At 41.9% G+C, this 19,651-nt stretch overlaps 2 protein-coding genes across 3 annotated transcripts; one reads left to right on the plus strand and one right to left on the minus strand.

Moving 5' to 3' along the window:
- si:ch211-225b11.4 (tRNA (32-2'-O)-methyltransferase regulator THADA) lies at positions 1 to 12,547 on the minus strand. The gene is made up of 31 exons (XM_067609967.1): positions 12,368 to 12,547; positions 12,095 to 12,275; positions 11,924 to 12,010; positions 11,813 to 11,840; positions 11,578 to 11,726; positions 11,356 to 11,478; positions 11,133 to 11,253; positions 10,799 to 10,941; positions 10,613 to 10,697; positions 10,393 to 10,529; positions 9,707 to 9,904; positions 8,889 to 9,609; positions 8,571 to 8,723; positions 8,347 to 8,456; positions 8,102 to 8,262; positions 7,846 to 8,015; positions 7,588 to 7,746; positions 7,323 to 7,471; positions 7,086 to 7,223; positions 6,889 to 6,993; positions 6,597 to 6,797; positions 6,333 to 6,483; positions 5,982 to 6,234; positions 4,992 to 5,228; positions 4,700 to 4,904; positions 3,902 to 4,090; positions 2,898 to 3,157; positions 2,640 to 2,810; positions 2,282 to 2,545; positions 1,988 to 2,190; positions 1 to 1,867 (listed from the first exon to the last, which is right to left on the minus strand). Exons 1-31 carry the CDS (start codon positions 12,475 to 12,477, stop codon positions 1,620 to 1,622), a joined length of 5,610 nt encoding a protein of 1,869 aa, XP_067466068.1. The 5' UTR covers positions 12,478 to 12,547; the 3' UTR covers positions 1 to 1,619.
- Positions 12,548 to 13,276: 729 nt separating this feature from the next.
- On the plus strand, positions 13,277 to 19,359 carry tctn2 (tectonic family member 2). 2 transcript variants are annotated; one of them, XM_067610017.1, is made up of 18 exons: positions 13,277 to 13,452; positions 13,672 to 13,785; positions 14,857 to 14,927; positions 15,467 to 15,668; positions 15,785 to 15,885; positions 15,995 to 16,194; positions 16,306 to 16,426; positions 16,549 to 16,702; positions 16,799 to 16,882; positions 16,981 to 17,103; positions 17,202 to 17,276; positions 17,396 to 17,494; positions 17,609 to 17,726; positions 17,813 to 17,916; positions 18,126 to 18,273; positions 18,441 to 18,584; positions 18,681 to 18,769; positions 19,062 to 19,359. In XM_067610017.1, the coding sequence occupies exons 1-18, from the start codon at positions 13,353 to 13,355 to the stop codon at positions 19,181 to 19,183; spliced, it is 2,169 nt and encodes a 722-aa protein (XP_067466118.1). In that variant the 5' UTR covers positions 13,277 to 13,352; the 3' UTR covers positions 19,184 to 19,359. The 2 variants fall into 2 exon arrangements, with proteins under 2 accessions (XP_067466118.1, XP_067466128.1); XM_067610027.1 differs by having other exon boundaries at positions 16,984 to 17,103.
- The last annotated feature ends 292 nt before the right edge of the window (positions 19,360 to 19,651 follow it).

Here is a 19,651-nt window from a genome sequence, read left to right on the forward strand (position 1 = left end):
TCAAATCAAATCAAGTTTATTGTCCAAGTTTATTGTCATCTTACCATATATCTCTGTGTAAGGCAGAATGAGAGAGCATTTCTCTGGGGTCAAGGTGCAAAAATAAGTGACACTAGAAAACACTAACATTTATGCATCACAGTCCCTGAGCCTTTATGCACAAGTTAAAACAGTTAAAACAAAAGTAGAGTAAGTGTGAAAGTTGTAATGATCCCTGAAGAGCGGCTCTATCTGTACACGCCGCCATCTTCTCCCACCTTAAATACATACTGTTGTGTAGGTTGGCTTAGTTCAACACACTTAATGATGATGTACGTCACAGTTGGCCCTACAATTTTAATTTATTAGTCATTATCTTGATGTAGTATTATGTTCATTCATGTTCTCAACAAGAACCATCTGTAGCGTCCTTTGAGGTGCATGTTAATCTCATGGAGCTGTACACACCAGGTGCTCATTTTGGCGTGGGTCATCAGGAAACACACTGCACTAGTTATAAGTATGAATCATTATCACAGCCTTGATGTCATAGCTGTTGCATAATCTATGTGCTCAAAACTACAATGCTTCAAGCAAACACAATGGAAACCTGAACTGATACAGAGGTACGTACGTGCAGAAGAATGGTACAGTAAAAAAAAAGTGGTACAGTAAAAATTAGAGTAAAAAAAAGTAGAAATCTGTTTACAGTCATATGTTGATATATTGGTTGTTCCCATACTTATATTCTGACAATTGTATCAGCACTAACAATATCATACCCCAAGGAAATAAAACCATCACATGATGGTCAAAAACTTCAATGTACATTTAGTTAATTGCCTAAAATGGACCAACCACAGCATGTACTGTACCCTCTATCTCAAACAAAAGCTCTCTGGTGATGTAAGACTCCTCTAGTGTGTGGTCCGTTGCGGAGCAACCGCCAGCTCTTTATCAGATCTACCCAATCATCTTCAGCCCTCATGTGGCTGGAAAATGGACACTTATTGAGGCAGAAGGCCTCTAATGGGGCATTAAACCGTACACTATATTCCCCTGCTGGGCACCAAGTAGCCAATTTCTCCAGATGCTGTTGCATTACATCACTGCATCAGTCTGAACGTGGCTACTGTTGCAGTTGAGACATGAACATACAACACAGAATAACAGAGGTCAGCTCTGGGAATGAGAATGAGCATACAGACAGACCTGGGGCTCTCCAGGTAGGGGGCAATCCTACCTATATTAAATCTGTTTATTAAAAAAAATGAATAAAGCCTCAAAAGTTTCATTTCATTTTATAAGCTGTCTTTGTTAAAAGGATTGTAGCAAAAAAGAGGCCATGAGAGGTTGTGAGGAAATGTTCTACACTGTTCTCCACCTAACGGCTCTCTACTCTGTATAGGTAATATGATGATGGATACAACTGGGTGCAGCCACTGAGCTCTTACATAACTTACTCAGTCTGCCAAGTGCTGGTGTACTGCAGCATCAGCAGTTGCACTACTCATTCACACTAAAGCTGCACATGTAGATGTCATAGACAGTCCAGAAATATCCACAGGTAATTTTATCCGCTGCCTCATGGGCCAAAAGCCTTTGCTCATTGAGCGTACGGAAAAAGCTCCTCCGTACTGTCATAGTGGCAGGTCTCCAGCCACAGCAGCTGTTAAAGCAGTGGGGAAGTGGACACCGCTCTGACTGAGAAGACTACAAACTTCCTGCACAGCCTCATGCAGTGCTGAAGAATCACAAAGGTGTCGTACGTCATCAGATGTTTTCAACAGCCGGAGGAGGAAGGCAGCCCTGGTTATCAGGCCACACAGGGTGCTGTGTAAGCGGGGGTCCATGAGGAGAGATAGCCAGGCCGAGTTCAGAGTGTCAGCTGAGGAGAAAAGAAATAATCTCATTGTAAAACAGAACATTAAGAGTACATCACATCCTAAAATGACATGAAATTTATCAACCAAATGCTTTTAATCAGGCCGACGAGCTAATGTGCTACCTGGCTGGAGTTCTTTGCACACTGTAAGGCTGTCTAGCACCTGTGCAGCGCTCTCCTCTGCCCATGCAATCAGGCTTTGTGCCAGTGCAGAGGATTCAGAGTATTTTTCAGCCATCCGCAGTAGGTAAGGCAACACATGTGCAGACATCACAGAGGGCTCCGCGAACACGTTGGCCTCATCCTGCTCATAAAGACTGGCACACCTGATTAAGAGAGCAATAACAACAGTTTGACAACACTCAATCACAGTTGCTCTGTTTGTACAAGTGTATTTGATTCGGTGAGGTAACGCACCTCGTGTCTGAGGCCTCTCTCAGCACAGATCTGAGGTCAGGCTGAGTCAGGTGACACAACAGCACCTCCAAAGTGCCAGGCGTATCCCAGTATTCCTCCAGCAGCAAGTCTAGTAGGAACGGCAGAGCCTGGTTGACCTGCATAAGGTAGACGCTCCCCTGGCTTCCTCCTCTGGCATGCTGCAACATGGAGGTGAAACAGGCGGCTCTCATCCTCACTAGCTGGCTTTGGTCCTGCAGCAAATACAGGCCTGTGTTGATCAACCTGCACGAGAAAGATTCAACATTTTCACTTGTTTTCAGGCATCAAATTATCATATATAATCTGATTGACAACCCTATTAGACATTTCTCAGTACCTGATCATGATGTCTGGCAGGGTTTTGTGTTCTTTCGGGCTGCCGCTCATTAGGGAGACTCCAGCTACACACAGAGCTTCAGCACAAGCCATCCGGAGCACTTCGGTGGCGTCTGGAGAGCGGTGGCATTCCAAGACACTACACCAGCGCTGGATCATAGAAATCTTAAAACTGATTTTCACAAAGATAAAAAGTAAGTCAGAGCCGCAGGTAGAAGAGTCACAGTATATGAAGTAAAAAGAGTAATATATGTAAAACCTGGAGTCTGATCGCTGGGAAAGCAGTAGATTAGCAGCATACAGCGCCTGCGACAGGAACTCTGGCCCGCCTCTCTGCTCCTCCAGGTCACCGAGCAACAAATCCAGACACTCGAGCAGAACCGACTCCTCCAGCAGAGCCGACTGAGGGGGACATCGGGGTGAAGTAGAATCACTTCCAGCCATCACTGCCGCCAGGGCTGCAAGGTAGGTCCTGTGGTACTCCACACAGTGGCTCAACAATGCCTCCCTCAGGTTTGACTGGAGATAAAGATCATCGGTGCGCTCCTTTAATCTTATTATCAAATTATCTTTTTGTTTAACGGCAGACATAGGGGCGCTGACTTTGAAAATGTGTTTTCAACATTGATGCATATCACGAAAAAAAAGTTTTCCTTTAATCACACAGCAAAGTAAAGAATGCCAGTTTTTGCAATTATAAACAACAACTCCATTACAATGTCATGCCATACTTCCTGTTTGTTATAACTTATAGTAAAGTTTAATTAACTCCATGAAAACAGGGTGCTCCAGTCCAACTGAAGGAGAGTATAAGACCTAACAAGTCCTATAAAACAAATGACTAGGCCACATAACAGTATTTGCCATCTTTACCTACTCTGTCTGGAGATATGTAGTATCACATCTTATCACACTAACAGAAAGTCATTGCCGGTCTAGATAATGTAACATGCTGAGTTTATCTACATGAACCAACATGAACTTTGACAGAGCAACTAATGAAAAGACATCTTAAGCTTAACTATGCTTAAGTCTCCCTGCGAAATATAATAGCAAACAGACACACCCTCTCTTATGTTAGAGGGAAAAAAAGTCTCCAGCCAGATCTCAGCCTCAGACAGCATTATATTTAAGCCTATCTTTGCCTCCCCGATTTCCTCACATTGTGCTCTAAGAAGGTCCTTAAACCGAATGCTGTTAGACAGGTTTTTGAAAAAGTTGTTTTCGACATCCTGAAGTCTAAGGAGGCAGTTCGTGTCTCACCTGCAACACCCTCTGGATCACCTCTTTCAGACTGGTCTGCTGCAAACCTCGCCCATCAACCACCCACGTGACCAATGTGAGCCTCAGATCAGGGCTCGCTGCAGAAAAGTTGTCCCAGATTTGACGTGCCCACTTCTGGTCTGCACATAGAAACTGAACGGCTCGTTGATGGAAGGAAGACAGTCCAACCTGTGGAGGTGACATAAATAAAGCTTTAGAAAAAATACCTGTTGCGTTGCCCCGGAAAACTTGGTTTCAATCTTTAAATATTTATGTTTATACGTAAATATTCCTGAATGAAAAAGCAACGATTACAAAATACAGATTTTATTTATTACTCAAAAACTGGATGTAGTTTGATCAGATTTATTAATAACGTCAGTTAACAACCACAAAATGTCATCACATTTTGATTCAAATGTTGCTACATCCTGATTGGTGCACAAAAGTATAGGACATCAGCTTTCCACCACTGAGCCCGCCCACTTCAAACCAGTGACAAGTGCGCAAACAAAACAACACAGACAGAAATCTCTCATATGATCTCAACTGATGATGATGACTCTTGAAATAACTGACTCAGAAAATTCCTGTAATTATCCCTCACTTATACTTATAAAACGAATTGAAAAAATAAAAACACCTTCAGGGCCTTTAAGACACAAACCACCAAACCTGTTTTGATTCTACCCAGAAACCTTTGCTGAATGTCATCTCCCAAACTCTCCCTCACCTCCCTCCCAAAAAACAACAGTGTCAGTCTTCCAAGCAAGGGTTTGAGAAATGTGTGTCACGCACCTGAAGCCCCTTTTGAGGTGTACGGAGCTCACACATGAGTGTGTCATAGAGCTTTGACAGGTAGGTCTCGCAGCAGAATCCTCTCAGTGAGTCTGCCACTGCCAGGTAGGCTGCTCTCACCAGGGGGCAGCGCTGAGATTCAGTTGCAAGCCACAGCGAGGCATCCACCCTGCTCAGCACCTCGCATAGGTCAGCTGAACGGGCACTGCAGATAGAGACACACTGGGATTTCAAAAAGCCTGAAAGCCTGAAAGTGTCTGATGAATGAATAAAAAAGCTCTTTCAGTCTCACCTGTCTGTGCAGAGAGCTCTGTCTAGAACAGCTTTGATCTGCAGCAGCTGTCCGTGGAGCCGGTTGTGACAGCAGCGATCCAGTGGACTGGGCAGTTGAGCTGTCAGTTTGATGAGGATGTTCATGTACTCTAAGGGGGGAGTCATGGCAACCAAAGCCTTCGAGGCCATCACCCTCACACTGTAAATGGGACTGGCAGACAGCTGCAGTAAAGGAGGCAGGAAGTCTGACAATGTTCTGGGAGAAGAAAATGAGAGAAAACGGTCACTTGGTCAAATAAAATTCAGTATAAAGATGAATGAATGTGCAACACTTAATCTATCTACACTGCTTAAAAATACAGTATAAAAAGCCAACTTATTAACCGGCGGTCCTGAGTCACAACATTAAAAGTTCCCTCTCCTCTGGTAAAGTGGAGCAGATTATTGAGCCAGCTGGTCTGAGTTTTGGTTGGAATAAAAATCTGCATACTTTAAGCCTGGATAAAAACTGCTATAAACACGGCTATAAAAAATGATGACAGCTAGAGGGGTACTCCAGTGATTTTACACATAAAGGTCAGTTTACTGGTCATGAGGAGTACTACTCTGCCTGTGAAGACTGTGGTATAAAGTCTTATGTGGCTCTGGTCTGAGAAAAGAACCTGATGATATCACAGTGATGTCATCAGTTATCTCAGCTTGGGCTTGGAAATAATAAACTTCTGACAGAAAGCCCATGTTACAAACTGTGTGTGGAGTTTCAGAGACTCCAGACAGGAGTGGTCTAATGAAAAGGTGCTATCTATTGCATTATGACAAATGTAGGATCCAGTGTTTTTGGAGCTTAACCATAATATCCAGGATAACTCTGCCTCTGCTGCTTCGATTTGGACTATTCTTCTTTAAATCTCTCTCAAATCCTTCACCTTTATGGAAGTGCAATACTAAATCACTGGGGTACCCCTGTAACCTGGCTAAACTGTCTAATAGAGAAGTAAAGAGAGATTACTCAGTTGAATCTTGGACGCCAGGCTGCAGTTGGGCTAACAGAGTAAGAATAGGGTAGAGTGATGGCTGAAGGCGAAGTCTGGCCTCCTCAGGTGGACCCTGGAGGTTGTGTGCTGCCCCTCTCAGCTCTGCAAGAAGGAAGGGCTGGAGCGCAGGGTAGTGGAAGAAGAAGGCAGGGGGCGACATGCCGTGCTGAGTAGGGCCACCCTCTTCACTGCTGGGCCGCTGACCAAGCATTCGTGAGCAAAGAGAACCTGGAAAGACATTTCATTTCATATCAGCAGTCCTCATGCAATGCTTCATTTCACAAATACAGACTAAAAGTAAAGCTCTAAATGTGCCTTTGTCTTACTGTAAAGCTGTAGAGCAGCATTCCTCATGGCCCAGCAGGGAGAACTGAGCAGAGTGAGAGACAAGATGGCTACAGCAGGGGCAAACTGAAGGATAGCTACACCCAGCCCAGAGCCGCGCACCAGGGCCTGCAGAGTGTGAACCGCACACACCTGTAAAGGACACGTGTGGATGTTGTTACATGTATATACAACCTGTAGGTATCAAGACACCAAAGTTTTAAGGTTAGACCAATATCTTCATCGCTGCTGTTCTGTCTATGAACCTGTGGAAGGTCCAGTGTCTGGTCCCAGCTGTCAGGTAGAGGGGTTCTGGCTGTCTCCAGTAAGGTTTGCATACTGTGGGATAAAAGTGGCCGTGCTTTACTGGCCTCCTCTGCTAACAGGACACACAGGATGAGCATAGGCAACCCTGCAGCCCTCCGGGTCACAGAAGTAGAACGAGGGGACTGCACAACCTGCAATCCCTGAAGAGATCAGAAAGAAAATACATCTGTAAGCAGGCAGTCAAGCATCTTCTTCATCTATTGAGGAAAAATACACAAGACCACAACTCACTTGTTTCAGCATGTGGGCTGGGATATCCCTAAGATGTGGATCATTGCTGCTGAGTAGACAGGCACAGAACTTGGTGAAACCTACACAGCATCCCTCTACTGCCCCCTGGTGAAGAAAAACATGTTTTTCCAGGAAGCCAAATGCAAGTTGAGGTGAGAAAAAGACTTAATGCCTTCAGATGGTTTTATAAAACTTACCCAGTGACGGCATTTGAGAAGAATATTTTTGAATACTTTTGATGCTTTTATTAGATCTTCTTTTGTTAGTAGGCACTTGTTGGGTTTGGATTCGGCAAGAATTCTCTCCACCAGAGAACCTAAAAAGATCCCAATTTCCTAATTAGAAAAAGTAGAGGAGGAAATAACAATTAGAATACACATACATCATATAAGATAACTACTAAATGTGAAGTAGCCACTACAGTTGTGATTTACCTTAAGAGAGACCCAGCAGCAGGTGAGAATGAGGCTGTGTTCTTCAGATAGCAAGACACACTCCTCTCCATCCCCTTGGTTTCCTCCAGATGCTTGGGCTATCAGAGAGCTGATGGCATTCCCCATATCACAAAAAGAAGGGGCGGCATCTAAGACAAAACACAGCAGTTTAAAGCCCACTGCAGATAGTGTGTGTAGTCATGAATCTGAACTGGTGCATCCTTTATCCCTAAATCAGTACTGTTTCTGCAGATTGCTCCATTACCCTTCTCAGTAGCACAAGTGTCTCCATACAACACACCCAGCAGAAGCAGAGAGATATTCTCCAGCAGGCCCAGTACCTCAATGGTCAGACTGTGGCCAAGTGTGTCAAAGATGCCTCTGGGTGCCTCAAGCAAACACCTCTGAAGGGCACTCAGAACACCTGAAACATGATTCAAGACAGGATTAAAAGAACTGAGGACCTTTTCTGGGTTTCATCATCGGTATGGGAGTTGTCAGAGTTGTAGGTCTCAGGACTCACCATGTATAGGCTTGGTTCTGGCAGCAAGCATCATGTCAGCCTTGGCTGTGAGGTAGTGCTCCTCCAGCTCCCTCACAAGGAGTCTAACAAAGCTGGAGGCCTTTGTGTTGCTTCCACAGTTGACATTAATGTTACTGTTCGGCCCGCAGTCCTCAGACTGGTCTTGTGATCTAAAAGATATGAACAACTGATAACTTCTCACCCATTACATCTAAAGCAGACACATTTCTGTGTGAGAGTAGGAGACGAGGCTTACTTCTGAAGGAGAATCTTCATCATCAGTGCTCCCATCTGAGCCTCCTGCACCCGAGGACTGCACAGGAGCTGTTTGGTTCGTGTGAGCAGCACAGCAGCGATATCATCTGGAAAACTTGGTGGGAAAAATCTCAACAATAACCCCGCCGAAAGCTCCCGAATCTGTAGAAGAAAACAATATTTGATTTCATATATTAAATTTGAACAATCAAAAAAAGATTATGAGTCAAGTAAAGGCAGCTCTACCTCGTTTGTAGAATCTTCTAAACAACTGATGAGGACCAGCTGTTTTGTCTTGCAGAAGAAATCCCACTTTCCTTTTTGCCTCGCACAGTTAATAAGAGACCCCATGTTCACTGCAGAGGAGATTTCAAAGAGCTTATTAAACTTCCAAGCAAAAATATTATAAAACAATAGATGTCTGGGTTTTTTTGGCCTCCATTTTCCAATCACAGGCATCCCAAACTGACCTGGAGGTTGTCCCTTCTTTTTGTCGGGGCTCCAGGTGTCTGTGCAGGTCTCCAGCACTGCAGACAGCAACAGCAACACAGTCTTTTTCCTCTGATAGCTGTGTCCTGGTGCCAGATAGCAGTAAGGAAGCTCACCCAGCCATTCCACAAAACCTAGGAGATTAAAAAATGTTTCTTATGAACAGGGGAGAAGACAAAAGAGTGGGAAAATTCTCCATCATGTCCTGTAAAAGGACATAACTTTCAATTACAAACAATGCTACACAGGCATTTAATATTAGACTATATAAGACTAACAACTGCTGTCAATCGTCTCACCTATTCCCTGGTCCAGCATTTCTTGTGCCCTTTCCAAGATGGTGGCATCTTCCTTCTTCTTGCCCTTTGGTCCTCTGACATGTGCCAAGCAGCCATCTCTGATACGAACCAGAAATTTCTTCACTCCTGCCTGAAAATGTTGGCGAAAAGGCGAGGACTCACAGTTCAGGTTCTGAGGGATGAAGGTCCTCATTATTGACAGCTCCTCTGAAGTTGGAGTATCTTTGGTCTTTGGGCTGCAGCAGAGGAGGCTGAGAGCAGCAAGTCGTACTTTGTCATCCGCAGATCCTAGAGCTAGCTGGAGGGTTTTAAGGGTCGAGCTGCCCTGCAGAGCCCAGGGAGAGCCTCCAGTTGTGGCCCGGTAGGAACTCATGATGCAGGCCCAGGCGTGGAGGTGGCCGGGGGCAAACGGGTCCAGGGAGGCCAGCAGCAGCTCCACAGCAGAGGGGAATACTTGAAAGGTGCAGGGCAGTAAGTGTGTTGAGCTGTTGTTCTGTAGAAGAGTCACATCAGAAGTCAGCGCCTCAAGAAGGACAGGCTGCCAACGTCTTGCCCACTGATTGGCCAGATCCAACTCAGCTGACTTTTGTGAGCCATCACAAAGCTCTCGCCTCTGCTGCTGGATCAGACACTTGTAAAGCTCTGATCCACATGGTGACAGGTGATTGGTTGACAGGCACTTCAGGAGATGATTGGGTATTTCACCATATTGATCCAGCACCTGATTGATTACAGAAATGAAGAATGAATGAAGTCATCATGAGCTCAGATGACAACATCACAGCATCATTAACACTGTAATAATCATTAATGCTCACCATGTCAGTACCCAGATATGGAAGAAGAGCACAAAGGCGATGATATTTGGCTTTGGCTTCCCATGGGAGTTTGATTATTCGCTGAAGTAGATTTAAATAAAGAATCTTCTTTATGTCACCAAACTGCTCACAGTCCATTTGATAGACGTCCAGCAGCAGACAAAAGCAACTGCGCACAAATTCTGACACGCCCTCCACCTGCCAGCGCAAATAAAAGAGTCATTTATCGTTAAATAATTTGATAAACTCACATGAGGTCCACTATGTGATGTGGCTTGTTGCTTGGAAACTTCAGAGTATGGCTATTATAGAAGGTGGTATTGAATATACTTTTTAGTTATAGGAAAGTACTGGATGTTTAAACAAAACTGTATACAATTCTTGGACACTTTACCTCTTTTGAGTGAAAATTTGGGTAAACTTGAACTATTTTCTACAGTTTTACCCACAAACACAACTACACCGCGATTATTAAGTTACAGTATTGTTGGCATATATCATATCTTGCATTATTTGGCTGTCCATTGAGTTTCCAAAGTCCAATGTTTTTTTCAGATAATCGTATAATTATGTTAATTCAACTTTATTACTAAACCCAAGGAGATTTGTTTGCAGACAGGCATTAAAAATATAGAAAATTAAAATATTATAACACAAAAAAATACTCATAAAGAAATTCAACTCACTGGGCTTTCAGCATTGGTCCAGATCACATGAATGAGCTGTTGTTGCAGGCTGCTGTTGTCAGGCAGAAGACGAACACCCGTCATCTTCCAAATATCAGCCAGACATTCTTTGACTTTCTTCAGCCATAGTGTTAACACTGCAACAGCATGTCATATTTGAACAGGTGCTTTTCTTTTTTTCTATTTAAGTCCATGAATAAACAACTTGGACATTACTCACCTTCAAAGGCAAAGTGATGACAGTCCAGCTTCTCCTCACACAAAGCAAAGACCAGAGGAAACAAACCATCCAGCAGCAGACACCTCTGAAAAGACAGAAATGATAGATTTAGTAAAAAAAAAAAAAAAAAAAAAAAGGCAACCATACTAAAATTAAAGCGTGCCGTTCTTGATGCATTATATTAACCGTGGCATCCGCATGTGAAGCAAGCAAGATGTGAGGTCGGCAGCAGGTCAGGAGGCCCCTGCTCATAGCCAGCCTGTCCACTCCGTCCTTCCCTGTGGGGCGGCACTGCACCTGAAGACCACCAACAGTCAGCAGCCAGGGCTCTGAGAAATAACAGGAATAACAACTATTCAGTCAGGAGCTTCTATGCAGTCACACTCAGCTGTAGAATTTCTAGTGTGGATATAATACAAGAGGAAAGAAATCAAAGCAAACGGGTGGTTATACATGTAACGTAGGAAAAAAAAAAGTGCTCATGCTGATTTCTTGTCCCGCAGTGTTGGTGCTTACATACCTGGATGAGAGACCTGTAGCAGACTCCAGGCAGCGGCACCTGCAGCTCTGCTCTCCGATGCTGTGTTGATCAGCATGGCCACAGCAGTGCCCGCCAGGAGACGAGTGTCCCTGTTGCAGCACTGCAAGACAGGACACACTGATTAATGAGATGGAACCTACACCAATGAACCAATATTTATGATTTCAATAAGAGACCCTGGAGTAGCGAATCAGTAAGACACCTGTCCGAGGATTATGTCCATAAGAGCCTGCAGGATCTTCTGCACCGCTTGGTTCTCATTCTCCTCCTTCCACACTAGAGGAGCCACTTCACTTGACAACAGCTGAAATATCTGTAGACACACCTGCAGAGATCACAGTTATCAGATCAGTAACAAAGTTCACACGATAAGTCTATGCAGTGGATTCTGAGTGATTCATGATGCACGTCGCTCCACATTTACCTTAACAGCAATGTAACACAGCGGTCCATCTCTCAGGGATTCTTGTTGCAGTACAACAGGGAATAACTCAGACACTTTATTTATAAAGGACGGGTATGACTCTCGCCACACTTCTCGACCTACAGTGCTGTCTTCCAGGAACATACAGGCTGAAAAAAACCAACAATATAATAAAAACTTGCATAGAAAATCTGTGACAGATTATAATATCATGTTATCTTTAGTTGACACTAACCTCTCTGAAGATCCTCAAAAGACAATATCTAAAAAGAAGACGAGGTAAAAGTTATCTGTAGTGTCTTTATGTAAAGTTCTGGCAAACACAAGTGAATTAACTGTTCTGTACCTGATCAGTCTGTGTTATAGAGTGCAAACACAGCTGGGTTTCTCTAAAAACCAGTTGGTGGTCAACCTTTGCCAGGTGTTGCAACATCTGTAAAGAGAATGAGAATGAAGCTTCAATAAGATGCATTTAATTTAAACAAAGAAGACTGAGCTGACACACTGTAGGGCTGACCTGGTCCACTTTTCGACAGGCTGTGGAGATGTTGACCATCTGCAGCTGCAGGGAGATGAGGAGTCTGACAAGAAGCAGGAGGTGACTCTCCTCTAAACCATGAAGCTGTGTCTCTGAAATCTTTCTCAGCAACTGCACAGCCTCCTCTAAACTGCGCTCCTTGCATCTTTTCACACTACTCCTGTTCATGTAAATAATAATTATAAAGTCATTATTACATCTTAGTGACAAAATGTGTTTACAGGAGATGGAAAGTTAAGTTCAGGTACCAACCTGGAAGATTCAGATAGTTTATCAATAAACAGCCCGAGTGTTTCTGGTGTTTGATCCTCGGTGATCACACAGTTCTGAAGACTTGTCATCAGATCTTCAAACGACAACATTGTGATATTAACTCCACTGTGCAGAGATAAACTGCTGTCAGACACACTAGACCCACGCCGGTGCACTGGTCACGTGACAAATCTCTAATTCTACTATTGGTGAAGAAGTGGTCATCTAAGATTTACAGCGACATGCTGACACCTAGAGGATGAAGGCTGCACGTTTTTTTTAAATTCAAAATTAAAAATGATTTTATTGCCATGATGAACATAAACAGTATTGACAAGGCAGGTTTACAATGTAGGTTTAATATCATTCAAAATGTAAGGGGAAAAAGACAAAATGGTTTCCACATGTGTTCATTATATGATATATTATATAAAATAAGACAAATTTAACACACCATTGATCTCCAGGTGAGAAATTAATTGTTAAAGCAGAACAAGAGACAGTAGATAAAGATACAAAATGATACAAAGAGAGAAAAGTAAAAGAATTAATGCTGCTACACCTTAAACAAGTAGGGGAGACTATTACTACATTTTTCAACCGAGTAAATATTTAATTTAATAATATGTCAGTTGGTAATATCTGTTCAGTGCTAACTAACTCTGAAGTTCAACTGTTAATCTGAGGAAGGCTTTGAGTAAAGAATTCTGAAGGGATCCTCTAATGATCAGTATGAACAGGAGGGATGATTACAGCAAGAAAAACCTGTTTCAATATTCATTTGGGCACCTGACTCACTTGATAAATTGTGAACCCGTCCTTACACTGTAGACTGTAGGTATGTTCCTCTCCAGACCAGGTAGGGGCGCTCTCTGCTGCTTCAGTATAAATGTGTTTCTCAGAACAAGAACGTTCTCTGCGTTGCCAAGGCATCACAAACATCTTACAAATATGTAAACGGTCTGTATGATCTGAAGTGGACCAAATGGCTAACGTGGTTGATGAATCCTTTTCCTCGTCTAATTCCCGGCAGTTTGTATGTTTTCTATTGTTCATTTCTCTGGCTGACACCCAAAACATTGTCGGTAAGAACCTAATTTATACCTAATTTGACATGTAGCTTAGAAATCTAACGTTATGCGAGCAAATCAAGCTAAACAACTAAACAACTAGCCAAGAGCGAGTAAAAAGACAACAGTGCTATCAGCCTGTTGCTACCGTTTAATGTTACGACATTTGTATTAGTTTTATGTAGTTAAAATTGGATGCAGTAAACATGACATGTTACCATTTATGTTCAACAGTTTTCCAGCCGTCCTATCTCATTGCAACTGGACCCACAGTCACAACACTTCTGCTTGGAAACACGTCGGACATCTCTCTGAACCTGAGGACAGTATCTCCATCTAATACAACAGGTAAGTTAAATATATTAGTGAAGCTTTTCTGATGATTTGCCTTCAGCACGGCCATCTGTCAGCAATTTGTCATGTTTTCAGTTATGTTTCCTTGGTCAGATATCAGAATATGACAAATTGAACTGATACATTGTTCAACTTTTGGCCTCATAGGAAGAGCAAGACTTATTTGTAAAATAAAAACCCAATTTCAACTTCAGTTTTTTCACTAATTGCTGAATGTGAGGCTTAAAAGAGAGAGAATCATCTATTACTAGATATTTGTATTGAGATACAAACTCAATCACCACTTTTCAGGGTTCTGAGATTTAGTCTGTATCTCAATATAAATATCCGTGAATCAAAATAGATGATTCTCTCTCTTTTAAGCCTCACATTCAGCAATTGGTTAAAAAACTGAAGCTGAAACTGGGTTTTTATTTTACAAATAAGTCTTGCGTTTCCTTTGAGGTCAAAAGGAGACTTGTTGCTGCCACCTTTATGTCTGTGCTGGACTATGGCGATGTTATATACATGCATCTTCACAATGCCTACATGCGATGGATACTGTCTTCCATGGAGCACTGAAGTTTATTACAAATCTTAAATCCCTTACTCAAATTGCTCTTTGTATGCTCGGGTTGGATGGTCTGCCTTATCCACTCATAGACTTATTATTCACATATTCTTATTTATAAGGCCATTCTTGGTCTGCTTCCGTCTTCCCTACAGATCTACATCCTTCAGAAAAGTATGGGAAGTTATTGTCTTCACTCCCAGGACTTATTCCTGATAAAATTATTATATGTTTTTTTTATATCTACAACCCTGTTAATTGTGCTGCTGCCTGTCTTGGCCAGGACACTCTTGTAAAAGAGATTTTTAATGTCAATGAGACTTTTCCTGGTTAAGGAAAGGTTGAATAAAAAAAATAAAAAAAACTTGTTGTGTTTGAAAATATTAAGATGCCAGATTAAATCACTCTGCCGTTTAAAGGCCCATGAAAGGAGAGATGTGGCTACGTTGTGATTGTGTAAACTTTTGTCATTTTGGACAGATTGGACAGACTGATTTATTTGTTTTCTTCTACAGGAAGCATTGACTCTCCATCATGTGAAGCTGAGGTAACGCAGTGGGTTCTCACAAAGGAACAGGTTGGGAAGGTAAGAAGCTCATCGCTAAACTGTAATTTCATCACACGCATGGAGGATGCTGAAATAATGCTAAATTTAGAGGTAATTAAAGGGTAGATGTAGGGTTTTAGTTATATAAATGTGCGGAAAACAGTGGAAAGCTGCTTCTCAAAGTGAAAATACTGTGAAAAAAGGGGGGGAGCCCTCAAATGCAAAAAAAGTGAGAGACTTTAATCTGCTCAATATGTGCACAAATACAGGCACTAAATGGCATAAAGAACACAGACTTGGCAACACATCTCAAGCATGGCGTTCTTCCTCAGGCAGCAGAAGAGCAATCCAGAGTAGCTGCTGATCCAGCCTTTTCTGTGTTCTTCGTGCTATTTAGTTCCTGTATTTGTCCACATATTGAGCAGATTAAATTCTCTCACTTTTTTTGGATTTCATGGCTCCCCTCCTTTTTTCCAGAGTTATATAAATGTCCCACAATTAATTTAACAGAGCTGTTATTTTACGGAGGGCATTTTCTTTCATGCCTCATCATGTTTGTTTTATTTTTGGTGCCCCAGACTGCAGTTCGAGTTCAGCTTCGACTGGATAAAAATCTGCGTTTGTGTGGTGATAATGAGACAGACACAGACTGCTGTTCAAAGCCACTGTGTGTTCTGGAGACCCTTCAGGTGTCAGCCTGTGTGGGCAGCACACCTCAGGCATCACTACTGATTCAGGCCGAGATTTATGCACTGTTGGTTCCTGCTAACACCGGATCTGGTAAATCAAGTGAAACTCTTATCTCATCAGTATGGGCTTTCATTAAAAGCATGCAATCACTCAAATATTTCTGAAATAATCAGAGCTATTGCCAATAAATATCTGACTGATTTCAGATAATAAAACAGTCATTCCAAACCAAGTGTACCAACCCTTGGGCCCTTGTCCCTGTGACCTCACACTCAGAAAATGTGATGTACGCTGCTGCTGTGACAAGGTATTTACATGGTTCTTACATTCTTTAAACAAGAGAACAGTGAGTTTCAGGCCAATATATCTGCCTCTGTATTAATCTACAGTGTCTTATTTGTGTTTTGCTTTAACAGGACTGTTCCACTGAAGATTTGAAGCTTTTTGAGTCCCACTGTCTCTCAGGGCCCTTCGGTGGACAAGTCTCTCCAGCTCCAGACTATCAGTGCTCTGTGCAGACTGCTGAAAACTCCCCAGATTGGTCTCCATTTTTATGTGTCACTTCTCCACCTGAAAACAACCCTTACCTCGGGCTCTTCTACCAGGGAGACACAATGTGAGGAATGATTGAATACATGTTGTTGGTGTTTTGTTTTTTTTTAAATTATGTTATTCTTTTTTTGTGCTGTGATTTCATTGTTTATGTTTTGCCCTTTAACTTGTCTAGTATGCCAAAGCCAAGCCCATCCTTCCAAAGGCCTGTTTTATCAGCACCAGCACCAGCTGATGTCTACAGTCAAGGAAGTCCCATTTTAACATTAAATGATCAGTACTTCACTATTCCCCAGGTTAGTCATGTGTACAATGTTTTATAATAATTGCAATAATAGCTTTTTTTGAGATAATATTATGTTTGGTAGCTTTCGCCAAAGCTGTAAAAAATAATGCCTCTTATATGTCTGTTCCACAGAGGGCTCTTGGACACTGTGTAAAAAATGCTCCTGTAGCATTTTTGAAAGATTTCGAGGTCAAATGTGTAACCCTACTAGAGTCTTGTCCAGCTGGATCTCCTTTACAGACTCTACTAACAGATTTGGGGATTCAAGTGAAGAATGGGCAAGGGGGTATGTCTTCACCTGCTAAACAAACTGTAGCATCGCTGTGATATATTCTGGAGCTGTGTGACTCCATCAGTCTTTATTTTTCTTTATGTACCCCAGGCGATGTTACAGTGGATGTAACTGATGAAGAGGCCATTGACTTGAGTCAGTTTATTTCAAGCACGTATGCAGTTGCGTCTTCAGGTAAGGAGATTTCAACATCCTTTTCCATTGCTACATTAAGTTAACAATTAACCTTAATATTGAAGTCTGTTTACTTATTTATTTTTATTTCTCTGAAGTAGAGGGGCAGGTGTGTGGGAACGTGACTTTGGCTTTGGATTACAAATTCTACTGGAAAGGAAATGGCATCACAAGTATCAAACTGACACGCACTGTTGGGACTGTCACTTTAAATGACAGTGGTAAGTCCCCGTAACACTTGCTCATGATTTGGCTTAAGACCGGTTACAGTTGCTAGTTATGTTTGATTTTTTTTTTTATCATTCTGTCTCCTTTACAGTGGTGTTAACTACAAGGTATTCTGCCGTGTTTCTAAATGGAGAATTCATGGGTGAGCCCAACTCAGGGAACCCAGGTGAGAACAAGATACAGTAAGACACTTTGTCCTGACACAAGTTTTGGAAATTAATGGTTTTGTACAAAATATTATATACCCTGTTATTGTGGTTAACACACACACATCTGAAATGGCAGGATATCAGGTGGGAAGGCCTGTCATTGCTGGAATTGTGGATACTCGGGAAAATAATACAGGCTCAATACAGAGGACGTCAGTCAATCTTTGGAAACCAGGTAACTCCCATTGTGTCAAAGTAATTTCATTGATGACTGTCTCCATGCATGTAGATCAATAGTGCACTACGTCAATTTACAAAGACTCAACATCTTTTTTGACTTGCTTACAAGTGAGTGATGGACTCTGTTCCACTGCTGAGAAGAAACCAGTTCTGTTTGGGGAGAATTCAACATCAGGATGCCTGCTACCCGTCAGCCGACAGAATCTGACTCAGTGTAATCTCCTGAGGTGAGTAGCTCATTATGAGTTCTTCTTTAATCTACAACATGTCTATGTGTTGAATTAAAAAATATATAATGTTTTCTCCCCCCTAGAGAGGCTGTTATTTCTCTCCAGGCAGATTTGATTACAGCCATATTTGTGGCAAAGAGTGGAAACCCAGATGCTCTAACTATGGCAGACTGGTTGACCATAAAATGTAAGTAGATGTTTTATTTATGGTTTATGTTTCTTATATTTATATATCAAGTTTTCTTTTTGTATAATCCATCTTTGTATGTCTAATGAGATCATGCATTTGTTAATTGTTGTGGTAATTTTAACTTGTAAAGCAAATTTTACAATATTCAGCAAACTGTTATCTCTTTTGGTTCTAACTAAATGTTAAACTCAACATATAAATTTTAGTTGTGACAATGAACTCAAGCACAACTATGGAAAACATCACCAGTTCATGCACTGCGATTCCATCACACCTGCATATCCATGTTTGGAGTGTAACCACTGGCATGATTGATGGGAAACCTCAAAGGGATATCCATACTTTGCAAGTCAGGTGTGTATAAAAATAATATAATTATTGCAACGCATGTTATGCATTACATGATATTCTCACATCAGGTAGCGGTGTTGATTCTTATAGATCAACATATGTTGTAATTTCTTATTAGATCTGCAAAGTATGGTAAGTCATTGTGAAACTCTTGTTTTGGTCATTTTTAGTTACGGCCTGTCCTCCTGGGCACTGGAGTGTGGAGGAGGTGATGTTTCCCCATGTTTGGATCCAATGGAGACTCAGTTGTTCCCCATCACCTCCTCAGTCACCTTTACTGACATTCCTATAATCACTGGACCACCAAAAACCAGGTGCTTCCTCAAACAACAAGAAATAACTTCTGTATGAGATGTCTGACTCATACTAACCTTGATTATGATGCTCTGTTCTGATTTTTCATTTCCCAGGTTTCAGATCAACTTCACAGAGTATGACTGTAACAGGAATGATGTATGTTGGCCTGAGCTCGCCTTCCCCATCACCAAGTATTACACAGGTGGGAATTTAATCTTTCGGTGCCTTAATTCCTGCTGCACCTCTTTGTTGTTCATCTACTACAGCAAAACTTTGAGTCAGTAGCCTGTGCTGTCTCTGATGAGTGTGTGTGTGTGTGTGTGTGTGTGTGTGTGTGTGTGTGTGTGTGTGTGTGTGTGTGTGTATGCATGCATGCAGTGGCACCATAGCTTCACTTCCCGCTCTCCAAGAAACTCTGCAAGGAACACTGCTTATGTGTGAGACTGGATGCTGACAGTAACATAACCGACTCATTTTACCTTTATCTTCCTCAGGTGAACCATATTCTCAGTCACTGGCTAAGGGCCTTATCTTGGTTTTCTTCTTCATCGCTGCCTCGGTTCTTGGGAATCCATGGAGACAAATCCGACAAGTGTGGAACAGCGCCTCTCTGTAAAAATCAGCATAGAGAAAAATGTGGAGGAAGAAACATAGGTGGAGAAATAATAGGAGAGTGAGAGTTGAAATAGTGTTACACTTTTTTAAATTTTACATTGTTATATAGATTTTATATGTTTATGAGAATGTAAATAGTTGTTGCTGCACCATATTTAAATAAAAATATTTTTTCTACGAAGAGTTTTTCTTTTAAAGCTCAATCCTTCAACATACATTTGACTGCAATATTCTTATTGATAGGTTAGAAAAGTGAGTAAACCTCTCGTGCAAACCTCTCATTTGACACATCCATTGGTTTGTTTGCACAATATTGAGTTTCAACACTATGCACACAACACCAAACATAACATAGCTGTTTCTGCTTATGATCCTAGACTCCTTCACTGCCTCTGACATCACTGTATGGATGATACGATATTTCTGGGCAAAAGTGAAGTTGCTCCAAAAGATGGACAAACTTAGATAT

The sequence above is a fragment of the Thunnus thynnus genome, chromosome 2 (genome assembly GCF_963924715.1).
Source record: "Thunnus thynnus chromosome 2, fThuThy2.1, whole genome shotgun sequence".
Lineage (NCBI taxonomy): Eukaryota > Metazoa > Chordata > Actinopteri > Scombriformes > Scombridae > Thunnus > Thunnus thynnus.